General features: G+C 37.1%; 2 protein-coding genes across 2 annotated transcripts in view; both read right to left on the bottom strand.

Moving 5' to 3' along the window:
- Positions 1–9647, bottom strand: part of LOC107746455 (coiled-coil domain-containing protein 6-like) — a 16199-nt gene extending 6552 nt beyond the window's left edge. The window contains exons 1-5 of the mRNA XM_016560673.1: positions 9396–9647; positions 3840–3989; positions 1950–2078; positions 1769–1872; positions 1373–1533 (exon numbers count right to left, since the gene is read on the bottom strand). Of these exons, the coding sequence (XP_016416159.1) occupies positions 1373–1533; positions 1769–1872; positions 1950–2078; positions 3840–3989; positions 9396–9626 (775 nt within the window). The 5' untranslated portion in view covers positions 9627–9647. The remainder of the gene's footprint in view (positions 1–1372; positions 1534–1768; positions 1873–1949; positions 2079–3839; positions 3990–9395) is intronic.
- Positions 9648–11002: 1355 nt separating this feature from the next.
- LOC107746453 (ankyrin-3-like) overlaps positions 11003–13888 on the bottom strand; it is a 125251-nt gene continuing 122365 nt past the window's right edge. The window contains exons 47-48 of the mRNA XM_016560672.1: positions 12542–12624; positions 11003–11996 (exon numbers count right to left, since the gene is read on the bottom strand). Of these exons, the coding sequence (XP_016416158.1) occupies positions 12559–12624 (66 nt within the window). The 3' untranslated portion in view covers positions 11003–11996; positions 12542–12558. The remainder of the gene's footprint in view (positions 11997–12541; positions 12625–13888) is intronic.

The raw sequence follows: 13888 nt of genomic DNA, 5'->3' as shown, positions 1-13888 counted from the left end.
CAACTTAATCTCACATTTTTATCTGTTCTAAATGTACCTTAAATTAATACTTTTCAAGTTTTTAAAACTCTAATAGACACGGGCATGGACAAATATGGATGCTTTATGCAAATGTATGTTTATTATTAGTGAAACCATACTCAGAGCATGAAGACTAGACATGTTTCAAAGGTTATAGATGTTTTTCAAATAACTTGTTCATGTCTATTAGACGCATGAAAAAAAGAACATAGAAATACCAGGTTCCCATTACTTCTCTTTCTTTGCACTGAGCAATTTACTTACACAAGCCTGTTTACACTATTCGCACGACAGGGCAGCTCACTTCTTCTGAACATGCAAAATGTACATTTATTATTTATTATTACATTTGTTTGCCTCTCTGTGCCCACACACTGTATTTTGAAGCAGCTAAATTCTCAATAAAACTGTTTTCATTGTTATATTTGACTGTTTCTGTTGTCAGACAACCGAATGAATATGAAATAGTGACTGAAATACGACCCATAACATAACCAGCTCTCCCTTCCAAGATGTTAATCTGCACAAAAATCCTGATTTATAATCGAGCCGTCGTCTGATGAAATCAAATACACATAAGATAAAGACAATAGCTATAGTTATATCAACATAACTTGTGACACCTTCTCCTCTTCACAAGTCCACACTAAATAACACTGATTTAATGAAACACCACTTTGGTAATGTAATGGTGCCTGGACTGTAGGGGAGAAGAAAAAAAAAAAAATAAATCGCTTAAGGGGTCTAAAAAGTCACTAAATCTAGCGACAAAGTCACTAAGTTGGCAAGTCCACGGGTAAAACAGACAATGCACGCTGCATTAATCGCGTGGTAATAAAATGTATGCCGTTAAAGTGAATATTATTAACGCGTTAATTTTGACAGCCCTATTATAACCCCTACCCCTCCAACCAAAAGAGAATTGAGACACCCCTACCCCTTCACGTGAACGCGCGAAACGGAGGGGTAGGGGAAAGGGGAAAGGCTAAGGGGTAGAATTGAGATTGGGCCTAAGATTATATGAACTATAAAAATAAAGTGGACACCATATGGCATCACAAAGGGCCAGCTGTTGTTCTTGTCAATATATACACTGCCATCTAGTGGCCATAAAATATTATACCATTAAAAAAACACCTGGCTATAATTGTGAAAAGACTTGATCAACAGATGAAAAGGAAAGTTGTTTCAGGGGCAGCACAAGTTATTACATTTGGATAAAAGATTACAAAGACAAAGGTTTTCTTTGCAGAATATTCATGAACGAATAGGTTGTTGAAATAAATAGGGCAAGTTTTTATTTTATATTGTCAAAGGACCAAGAGGAAATGGAATAAAGTCCGGTACTTACGCTGTAGCTCTGCAGTGCGGAGGTTCTTCTTCAGCCGCTCCACCTCACTCTTGAGGAATCGGATGTGTCTCATCATATTCTCAGGTGAGTCGATCTCCATGGAGATGTCTCTGGGGGACGGCGGAGCAGAGACAGGCTGGTCAAGCTTCTCCTGAAGAATCCTGCAGGGTTGGAACAAAACAGATCTGTAAATCTCTTTCATCAGGAAAGAAAGCATACAGATACAGCTGACCTATTAAACACATAAGCAGGTGTTCAGCACATATGTAGGGCACTTTAAATATTCAAAGTGGCATCACTGCTTTCTCAGTTACAAGGCAGTGTTTATATTTCTGAAGTGAGCCGTAGCAGTGTTACCCAAAGCAGCAGCTACTGACACAAAAGAACTGCACTGGCCTTTTTTCTGCTTCCAGTTTGTCCATGCGTTTCCATAGCCGATTCACAAGAGCTTCTTGTTCTTGCTCTAGGGTGTTTTCCAAGTCGATCTTTTCACGTCTAAGCTAAAAGAACACAAAAGAGTTCAAATATATGCAAAGAATTTTTGATCATCTCAATGCGCAAGATTTGAAGGAGTTACCTGCTCTAAGGTGAACTGTTTGGAGATCGTGTCATTCTCCAGCTTTTTGATCTTCTTCATCAGTTTGTTGACTTGAAACTCCTGCTCCTGTTCTAAGTGCTGCTCCAGTTCGGCTTTCTCGTGTTGTAACTGAGCAAGAAATGGAGAAAATGGATTTCAAACTGATACAACTATAAAAATAATGTGTACCAGACTGAAGCTGCTCAAGCCACATATTTGAAGGATTTCTGCCGGAAAAGTGTCTGCTTTTGCATAGCTTGCGCTTGCTGTTTTATATTCGCAGCTCTAGTAGTAATGAAAAGATTTGTCATGAACTCTGTTATGGGAACCCTCATTTGACCAGCAGTTTGGAAAATGGATGGATGATTCAGCTGCAGGCGCCATCTTCTGGTGATAAGTGGAAATTTATTCGGCATGAGCCTCACAGTGCATTATGGATATTCTCTAGCCACTGAGTGTACATCAGTTGTTATTGCGGTGCATTATGGGATTGAATGAGTGCACTCGATAACGTCCACTATGGTTTCGGACACCACTACGAACGTCTGTTCAGACACAGCCCTAGTATTTTTTCTATATTGCGTATTAGGGCTGTCAAAATGGCTGAAAAATTTAATTCGAATTTTGTACTTAAATGTTATCAAAATTCGAATTATATTCTATTTTAAAATGCATATTTTCAGTTAGGGTGAAGAAAAGCTTTTGGCTTCTCTCCTGAGGCCACAAGAGGGCGCATCGAGCAAAATATTACTAATGCACGTTTATTCAAAGCATAATAACATGACTATCTGTGAAAAAAAGTGCATAATGTTTAAAATAATGTTTATAAACCAATTATAATTAATTAAGTTGCTTAAACAACAATAAACGCAACAGCATCATGTATGTGGATAGGCTAACAAAAACATTAAAATGCAATGACACTTACATCGTCATCGCATCTCGTGCGCCACTGACAAGGCTGCCTCCTTAACACACACCTAAAATTCGAATGCAACGTTTTTGCATTCGAATGTGGATTTTTATTTTAAATTCGATTTTTTTTTTTTGACAGCCCTATAGTGTATTATCAACTCTTTACATCATTGATAATAATAACATAATTAACGTATTTGAGCTCCAAATCAGCATATCAGAATGATTTCTGAGGGATCATGTGACAATGAAGATTGGATCAGATATCATGAAAATCATTTGGTTCCAGTAATTTTTTCTTCGTTCTTTTTCTTTTTAAATGAAACCGTTTCCAATTTCCAGCTATAGCTGGAAATTGTTGAGTCTGAGTGCTTACAGCTGCATTTCCAACAAACTGCAACCCATGACTGTAAGGAAATATGTAAAACCACAGGTGACCATATGCTTCTCTGCAGCTCTCTCTTCCCCACTCCATCTCTGGCTCTTTCTCTCATGTTCCACAAGAAATTGAGGACAAACAGAATTCCCCCTGACTCTTTAAGCTATAAGAAATTCCTTAAAGACAGCATTGCTAAAGCAGTTCCCCTAAAGTGAATGAATCACTGCCTCAAAGTCAGATAAACCTCAACATTGTGGTGGAACTGGGAAGCTTTTTGAGGAAGCTTTGTCCTTGGAAGGTGAGTTTAGAAACTGCAATCTATCACTCTTAACAAGGTTGTGTGTATGTTTAAAGGATCCCAGAAGACTTGGTCAAGGCTGCTTACAGAGCAGACCTTGAACAACATTTCCTGTACTCCCCCTCAGTGACTTATCACTAGAACTTTGAACACAGAGGTGGTAATCATCTTCTTTTACTGTAACATGTGCTCTACGTTTGCTATGCAATATGTGCTCTTGAGCAACACTCAATGCTCTGGTACGAGCACCACAGAGAACAAATCCAATTCACAGACCGGACAACAGTTGAGCACTTACTTGCATAAGTTTTCTCAAGAGCTCATTGGTGAGGAACTCCTCTTCCTTCTCATAGTTGACCGCTAGTGTTTCTTTCTCTTTCTGCAGGGCCTGAATCTTCTTGAAAAGGGTGTTACTGATGAACTCTTCTTCTTGTTCTGCTCTCGCTTGCTAAAAAAAAAAAAATTAGAAAGCAGAACAATGTTAGTCTACATCTGCTGAAAATACATCAGTAGCAGGTAATAGTTGTTTCATTAACCCTATATTGTTGACTCTGAGCAACAAACACATTTCTTCACTTTGTATGCGTATATAATCGTAATAAATGGTTGATGATGTGGCTGTGAATAAATGAAAAAAAAAAAAATGTTGTTTAAGGAATAGTTCGCCCAAAATGAAAATTTGCTGAAAATGTACTCACACTTAGGCCATATAAGATATAGATGTGTTTGTTCCTTCATCGAAAAAAAATTAGTATTTTTAATTTAGACATTTTTAATTTTAAACCATTGCTTCAGGCTAAAATATAAATCCTCTATCCATAATATATTGTTTTCCTTCATTTAAGAAAAAAAAGTCATCTGAATCAGGAGAAAAATAAGCACAGATTAAGCACCACTTACAAGCAAAAACCGTTCAAAACAAATATGTTGGTGGATTTTGATGCGAGAGGACAACAGACGGAGGAAGCATTATTATGGATTATGGACTGTTATTTTGGCCAAAAGCAATGGTTTAAAGTTAAAACGCCTCAATGATGGATTTGTTTCTTACAAACATGCAGCTTTTCACTTCACAAGATGTTAATTGATGGACTGGAGTCGTGCGGATTACTTGTGGATTATTGTGATGTTTTTATCAGCTGTTTGGCTGACGGCACCCATTCATTGCATCCACTGCTGAGCAAGTGATGCAAGTAATGCTAAATTCCTCCAAATCTGATGAAGAACGAAACTCATGTAAATTTTGGATGGCCTGAGGGTGAGCAAATTTTCAGCAAATTCTCATTTTTGGGTGAACTATTCCTAACTATTCCTATTCTCTTTATTTTATTTTCTCTTTATTTCTTTTTTTATTTGTGTACTGTATTTTTGGATGTTTCTTGCTCTCTGAGAGTTGCCACTCTAAATTTCACTGTACCTTGTGCATGGCATTGTGCATTTTGTAGACAAGGATGCACATTTTTGCTCAAAAACTTTTGCCAGAAAAGCATGTTATAAAGATTTACTTAACTGTGTGACAGTAGAGATCATATAATCATATGGTACTGCAACTGGGTGAATCATAAAGTTACACTTCATGTAGATATTCCACAACCAATACAGAATCAGTTTGACTGCATTTGACAGCTTAACCCTTGTATTATATTTCGATTTCTGGGTACAATTTTGATGGAGCGGGTCAAATTGACCCGAATTGCATTTAATGCAATTCCCTAAATATCACATTATTAAAAACCAGGAGGAATCAGGTATGAACGGAACAATTTGAATATCAGTATTTGTCACACAGAACAAACAATTGAAATCAAAAAGTATGATTTTTAAAAATGTGTTGAACCACATTTTTTAACCCCTTTAACTGTTACCATCCCGCTGGCAGAAGTTTACTTCTATATTACTATATTCTATACTACTACATTACAGTTAAATCCTAATCTAATCATAAACTATATATCGTTGGAAAGGTCTAAGACTCCCAAATAGATATTTTACCACTGTTTTTTGTTACAAATTATGCAAGAACAGCAATAGATTAATTTATGACAAGAGTGCACCTTAAAACATATGCATTATAATAGGAGTTCTGACCTTTGTCACAAAAAAATATTTTTCATTTCCTTTTTACCCTTTAGTTTTAGTAAGCTTAAAACCTCAATTCATCCTGTGAAAACCATTTTTTGAAATTGGACATTGCGTTACCATGGAAATGGTACTTTAAAATCTTTTAGCAGGTTCCTCCCCCTTAGTGGGGGGTGTCATTTTACAAAATGTATAACTTAGTCTTTTAGAATCAAAACTTTTTATAATCTTGACAAAATATATATCGTTGGAAAGGTCTGAGTCTCAAGATTCCATTGTTAGTGATAGAAGTAAAATTGAGAGAGAAATTTATACATTTGTGACAGAAAAATTGCATTTAAAAAATTCTATGAAATTTGAATGGCACCCGGTGGCTAGTTTTGGTATAACGCCAAAACAAAATTGCACAGGAACCTCAATTTTTTTATATCAACTTCAAATTTGAAACAACTTGTTTAGACATGTTCATGGCCCTAAATGAGAAAAAGTTACAAAATTTCTGGAAGAAAAAGATAAGTTGAATGGTATTTCATATACATTGAAAATAGAAATGATAGCTTACTTTTACCATCTGAGTCTGAGAAAGTCAGTACTGAAAATAATGAGGAAAAGCTAATTTTTCACCTTTCCAGGGTAGTAAAACACCAACATAACAACATATACCCAAGAAATATATTTAATTTGGGTCTGTACAGTTGCCTTAAAACAACAAAAAATGTGGGTCAAATTGACCCACGGAGTTGCAGGTAATGGTGTGTTAAGCCGGGCATACACTGTGCGATTTTCGTCCGATTTTGAGCCGAATTTTGGTTCGTGCGACACTTTTTTGAGTCGGGCCAAATTTCAGCTTTGTCATGCATCGTTTGTCGTGCAGTGTTCGTGCCGTGTACAGGGGAAACCGAGAAGCGATAAGTCTCTCCCGACAGGCAATCGGGCGGTCGGATGAATTTCTGACATGTCGCCCCTCGTGAGGGTATCGCACAGTTGAAGCAGAGCTACGAACCGACTGCCCTAAACTCAGTGCTTTTGCCCAAGCGAAAATAGAACTTTAACTATTTAATCTTTTATACAGCAAGAAAGAAAACGAAAAGAGGGCGATCTTTTGATAAAATAATGTTATTATCATGGGAAATGTGAACCACTGTCCATCATTTAGCAAATAGTGATAAAGACAAACACGTCGCAAAATTATAAATATTTCAGTTTTAAATCATGAAGGCGAGCCAGTGCTTGCCACACAAACAATGTGCAAACTACATGAGCGTTATGCCCGTGAAGAAGTTTTAAACTCCAGTCAATTCATTAAGCTACAGAAAGTGAAAGTAAAAACTGACTGAGCTGTCGGCATCTGACGCTTAACGGCACATATTCTCAGAGGAGACGAGAGACATATTGGGTATTGTCTCAATTTATTTTCTAAAAAAAATAAAAAATCTCTTATGGCTGATATAGGGCCTACATAGTGAAAAAACAACAACAACAGAATTGAAATATGTCATGTTAAACAAGTTTTATATTTTCATTGATGACTGATTATTACAGTGTTCGGACATAGGCTACTTTAGACGGAATTTTAATTATAATTATAATATAATATAATTATAGGCCTATTTATTGTGTAATATATCTAAATGTTTTAAATCATTTTCAGTGAGGAGTAAGCTAATATAATCATTTATTATCCACACGTCAGTTGTGCGGTAATGAGCTATGAAATTATTGCGGGGCAAATTAATTGTAGTAGACCTATAAATTTAATAATAAAAGTACCATATAATAATAGTAATGGTAATAATTGAATTAATTAATTGGAAATGCCAAATCCTCTCGATTTCATCGATAGCGGATGCTTTTTTTTTTAGATATCTCTGGCTATCATCCATATACAGTGTCATCGTCTGCGCAACTCGAGCATTTCACACGTATAGTGTGAGCACATTAATCGTGCTCAACAATCGGATTGTACAGTTTGAGCACGTAAATCGTGAGCTTTGACTTTACATCGCATGCGATCTGCTCGTACAGTGAGTTGGTACCTTGATGAAATCGCACAGTGTATGCCCGGCTAGGCCTGGGCGATAAAACGGTATCGATATTTATCGACGGTACACCATCTTCGATGACGATATAAAATTTTTTCGATATAGCGCACGATATAGGCAAGTGCTATGGGTGACGCAGACCGCACACACAAACACATGCTGAATTGAGTGCTGTGCCTGCCTGTGATGAGGAGATTGTGAATAAAAAAAATGAATATTAGTCTAATTTAAAATAAACATTTGGATTTGAATGCAAAAATAGTACAATCAAATGTTAGGTGTGCGTCTGGGAGCGTCATTAGTGGAGCATGAGATGCGGTGATGATGATGTAAGCAACGTTGTTGCATTTAAATGTTTCATAAGTCTAGCCCACAAGACGCGCGTGTTGAATTTAAGTTTTTAAAAAGACACTGCACAGCGTGATGTCATATCACGACCGTTGCAGCATGCGAAACAATTTCGCATTCTCAAAGTCTAGTGTGACTGTGGCTTTACACGTGTGTACCGATTTTCGTACATGTACGTAAAACGTAGCTCGAGGAACACTCTGTTGAAATTTTACAGGTGGCGCTATCAAGCCATTTTGCCACACCCACTTCTGAAACCCATATCAGATGTAAATTTTCGCCAGTTCTGACGCGTGTGCAAAGTTTCATGAGTTTTGGAGAATGTTTAGGCCCTCAAAAATGCGATTCAATTTGGAGATGGAGAAGAAGAAACGGAGCAATTCCAATAGGGTCCTCACAGCATGGGTGCTCAGGCCCTAAATATTAAACACCTATGAAAACACTTTCAAGATTTTTTTTTTTTAATTTGGTCTAAAAGTTCAATAACTGAAACCCCCCCAAAAAGCAAGCAAACACACACACACAAAAAAAGTAAAACATTTCATATGTCAGTGTTTACAGGGTTACACTGTGATACAGCTCTAAGAGGCCACATGACTCATAATGTACCCGCAGAATAATCACTAACTAACCAAAGCCAGTCAATATTGTGTATGTTAATATATTATAGGAGTTACAACGATCGTGCTTCCATTGGCACATGCTACTGTACTTAACTGTAGTGTCACTTCAAAAAATAAGACCAAGTTTTCATGAATCTTGAATTTTAAACAAGATACTGATTTAGTTTACTCAACTAAGTAAGATTACATACTGTATGAAAATGAGGCTGACCCGAGTAAGTTCATTCTTATTCCAAATTAACTTCTTATTGTGCTGCTAGCTCATGCTAGGATTAATATTTCACTGACAGTTTCTTAAGACTCTAAACCAGGGGTGCCCACACTCGGTCCTGGAGGGCCGGTGTCCTGCAGAGTTTAGCTCCAACCCTAATCAAACACACCTGAAGCAGCTAATCAAGGTCTTACTAGGCATACTAGAAACTTCCAAGCAGGTGTGTTGAGGCAAGCTGGAGCTAAAATCTGCAGGACACCGGCCCTCCAGGACCGAGTTTGGGCACCCCTGCTCTAAACACAACCAAGGGGGACTAAAAGGAGTTTAGTAAATTATTATTTTTTTAATTAACAAGACATAACGGAAAATATGAGACAATAAAAGCTAATAATTAGCATATTAGCTTCAGTGAACCTAAAATGTACTGTAACAGCTACTGTAAATAAGTTTAATAGCACCTGAAATGGTTGAACTCCTTATTATTAGTGTTAGCTTTCAAGAGCATCCAGGTAAATAAGTATTAATTGTCAAAACATTTGTGAATGACTCACTATGGTGACACTGGCTTTGCGCAAGTCTCTATTCTCCTCCTGCAGAGCTTTACACTTCAGTTTAAACGTCTCGAGCTCGATCTTCAGCACTTTATTCTCTTGCTGTAAAGAAGCCAGGCGGTTCGTCAACTCCTCTAGACGGAACGAAGAGATAAGGATGGAGGAGGACGAGGATGAGGAGCACTGAGGGGTAGCTCCGTCCGTGTCGCTCTCACTCGCGCTATCCGCCATTATCGAGCATCAGTGTGAGAGAATGAGGAATGAAATACTGCTGTAGGACGGGAGTCGCTACAGCGACCTCTAGTGATTCGATTCATTTGAGCGAATCGGTTCGTTCAAACGGTTCACTCTGGAAATGGGCGGGGCTTAGAGCTGGGTAAAGTCCTTACTGTATGTTTAGAATTCAAGGTATCATTATGTTGTAAAGGTGTAAATTATTGCTTAGACATTTGCTTAAACAGCAATCATGTGGTAACTGTTAATTTTCTCAGCGCTGATATAGTCGAGCCTGCCAAAGAAAGCTGGACACCAGGGCCTGTTTTCGGTATGTTTGATTAATAAAATTCATATTAATAAGTTACGTGAACTCAACTGAATGCAGCTATGTTAACCTTACATGTTCAGCTAGGTAACATTGGTTAGTTCATCCAAAATTTCTATCATTCACTCTCATCATGTTCCAAACCCATAAGACTTGTTTATCTTTGGAGAACAAGTTAAGATGTTTTTTTTAAATATTCTCTCATCATTTTTGTGCTTACATTTAAAGCCCATGCAACCAAAAATGTCCAAGCCTCAAAAGGTTCATAAATCCCAAGTATTCCATCCAAGTGAACAAAGCGGCTTGTTTGAAGTGACAAGATTGTTTTGCATGATGAACCTTTATATCATGAGCTTATATGATGAACTTCATAAGATGACTTTCATTTAGAATTTAATTAAGACATAAGCGCTCATAAGGATGGAAAAAGAAAGCTCGACTGTGCCTGCTTGAAGTATGACACAATCTTCATTTTTAATCTAACTACCTTCAGGACTGCCTATACTGGAGAGGTTCATTAATAATTTGTGAATTTCACCTCAAAATCTAAAGAAAAAAAATGTATGTTTTTCAAAAAGAAAATGAAGACTACTTTTAAGAACATTCATTTGTTTTAAGACAATTAGAAAGTGACATTTTATGGCATTTTAATTACATTTCCCCAGTTTTGGGGTAGCTACTGTAAAAAAAAAAACGGTAAAATTAACTGTGAGGAAAATGTGCTTAATTGTAATGATAATAATGTCACAATCCAAAAAATAAATATTGAAAATTAGTCTTAAATTACTAATTTCTTATGAATATGTCCTTTTTATCATGAGATTCCCCCTTAAACTTTCCAATGCTTAATATTGAACAAGAAAGAAAACACAGTGAGGGTTTGAACACAATTTATTATAAGCTTAAATAATTAATTTGATCATCCAGTGTATGTTTGCTTTTTCCATACATATGTTTGTTACCAGATCTATCATCCATGAATGCTTGGGTGATTTCTCAATGCACCAAAATCAAAGTAAAATTTCCCCCAAAACCACAGCAGCCTTGAAAAGTAGTGATACACTGCTAGAACGATTACAAATGACAGGCTGACAGAAAGACTTCTACATCTTAGAGCCAATGCACATGAGAACAGTTAAAAGTTCTGTACCGGTGAGCGTTCGGATTGCAGCTGTATCTGTAACTGCATAGGGAACGTGTCGCTGTGATGTGATGGGACACTGTATTTTAGTGAAGCTGAACAATGGTGGTGTGATACTGTCATCTTTCTAAAAAAAACAAAAAAGTGAGCATTAGCAAGGCTGTGAGTGCATCCATACAGAATATCATTCCCCCTTCTCTTGTGTGTTATGCTGTTTAGAAAAATCTAAATAAAGTGAATCACATGCATGAAAATATTAGTACTCTGAAGAAGTCTCTAAACAGAACTACAGCGGATCCAATGTTCATACCACTGAAAACCGCAGTAGGTTTGAAAGAAACATCCGTTGTTAAAATCAAGCTGGCTTTTTTTCATTTTACAAACATTTTTCTTGCTAATAATTATACAAGTGCATGTGAAGTTACACCGAAGCGTTCCCTTAAAATTGGAATCAGAATTGGTAGTTCATTCCTACACACTTGCCAGTGCATTAACAATATTGTGAGCCACCTTCAAATTTATACAGTGTAATTTATGTACATCATAAGCTCCAACAGCATTATACACCCTGACATCATGGGTCCGAGAGGAAAAAAATGTAAGGCGAGTGTAGAAGGTGATTCGAACGAGTCCCTCCTTTTCTGTCAATCTGCAGTATGTTTCGTGGCCTCTTTGGTCTCTCGTATCGGACGCCCCGTCGATCGAAACGTCGCACTGACAAAGTCCTCTCGACCGTTAGCCGTTCGGTGTTATTGACAGAAACAAGTTTTTTTTTCATGCTCATGCGAAATCAAAAGCCGTCTGGCTGAAAACAGTTTGTTTTTATGAAAGCTGCGGACGCACGATCCTCATTCCCTGACCTCCTGCACGTTTCCAGTGATCCTCCTCGTAAGAAAATGGTTTTGAAACACTTTCAGATCTGAAACACAGTGAGACACAGAAATATATCAATTTCATTTATTCATTTAAGAACACAGCATAGCTTTTCAATTGATAAACAGTGGAGGCTAAAAATGTGAGAGTGCATTGGAAATCTGGTATTCAAAATGTAATTTAAAATTGGAAATAAGCAGAAAGCTTCAGGATTTCTAAAGCAAAGACTATTATTATATATTCATGATTCTGCGCTATTTCTAGGCCACAAATTAAATCTAAACAACAACAATGAAAATCATTCCGTGTTGACTTTAGATGTCCAGTCATTGTGTAGGTTTACAATGCAAGACCCAAATAACCCTTCAAACACCTTGTCCTGGTCTGGACACAAAGGCATGAGCAAAAGAACAGTTGCATGGGCTAATTTGCTGCGTCTGCATGTCATCAGTGGGCTGTACTGGAAAAAGCGCTGTTACAAAGCACATTTCTCTGGTGACTATTGTGTTGATGACTATACACAAAAGCTACCGCCTGAACTGGCAGGAATCCACTCTGCTCTGCTTTTTACACTGAACCATATGGACTTACCAAAAAGAGCACAACTGTTACGATTGACCCATTTTCTCCCTTTGTCTTCCTTCCTTTTTTATGCCTTTCACTCCTTCTCCAGGCTGAAACAACAAAAGCTTGTAGTTAGAGATGACTCGTCATACAGTAGATGCCCATGCCCATCCATGATAACACACAACAAATGCTATAAAAGAAAAAAAAAAATGATTAGTGAGAAACCAATGTTCACTTTCTTTTTTTTTTTCAAAACCTATTTTTACACACCCTTCAGCCACATACGCAGAAACACCACCTGTGCAGTCAGTGTCAATGAAGAAATTGTTTTCTCAAAATGAATTTAAAGGGATAGTTCACCAAAAAATGAAAATTCTGCCATTAATTAATCAGATGCATGCTGTACATAAAACAGTCTTTGTAAACATGTCTGAAGATTTCGACAGAGAGGGTGACTTGCAATTTTTTGCCCAGCCTTACTTATTTAAGCCAGAATATACAGACGATGAACTAAGAGAGATGGACGTTCTATGTCAGAACGCCAACTCCTGCATCAGCAGCTCCACACGCATGCATCATGGTACTCTCGTGAGCACGTGTCGAAGACTGACCACGAAATTGTTGTATAAAGTAATAGATAAAGTTGAATAAAAGTATTCTTATAGCTTTATAACATTACAGTTGAACCACTGATGTCACATGGACTATTTTAACGATGTCCTTGAAACCTTTCTGGGCCTTAAAAGTGAGTGTCAGTTGTGTTGCCTCTCTATGCAGGGTCAGAAAACTCTTGGATTTCATCCAAAATATCTTAATTTGTCTTCCGAAGATGAACCAAAATCTTAACGGGTTTGGAACGACATGAGGTTGAGTAATTAATGACAGAATTGTCATTTTTAGGTGAGCTATCCCTTGGACTAATTGGATTTTTTTTCTTCTGTTACCTCATGAAAACAAATACACAAAAATTACAGTAAAGCAACGTAGATAACATACCTAGATAACATTAGGCTATCTATCTAGCGTAGTTATATACAGATCACGCATTACTGTTCTTTTTTTGTTTGTTTGTTTGCATTTGTGAGGTAACTCACGATTTGTTACCTTGTCAAGGTAACTTGTATTATTCTGAGATCATGAGAAAAGTAAGTTATGCTCATGGGAAAACAAAACATTCTAAAGTCATTTTTTCAGTTTCATTTGTTGTAGAATGCAGCCTAAATTAAATCAGCATAGCTTCAGCTCCATACTGAAAATCAATGGACATGCGGACTCCAGTTGTAACAGTTTAGTGCATTCAAGCTTTTTCACCTCACCTATTTTTTTTGAGTCTGCTTTGTGTTCTAAATGTTTTTTTGTTCTGTGTTGGTA

Source organism: Sinocyclocheilus rhinocerous, unplaced genomic scaffold (genome assembly GCF_001515625.1).
Source record: "Sinocyclocheilus rhinocerous isolate Xijiao unplaced genomic scaffold, SAMN03320098_v1.1 scaffold2725, whole genome shotgun sequence".
In the NCBI taxonomy this organism is placed as follows: Eukaryota; Metazoa; Chordata; class Actinopteri; order Cypriniformes; family Cyprinidae; genus Sinocyclocheilus; species Sinocyclocheilus rhinocerous.
Note: the sequence above shows the minus strand (reverse complement) of the source record. Positions and strands in the feature narration are given on the sequence as shown.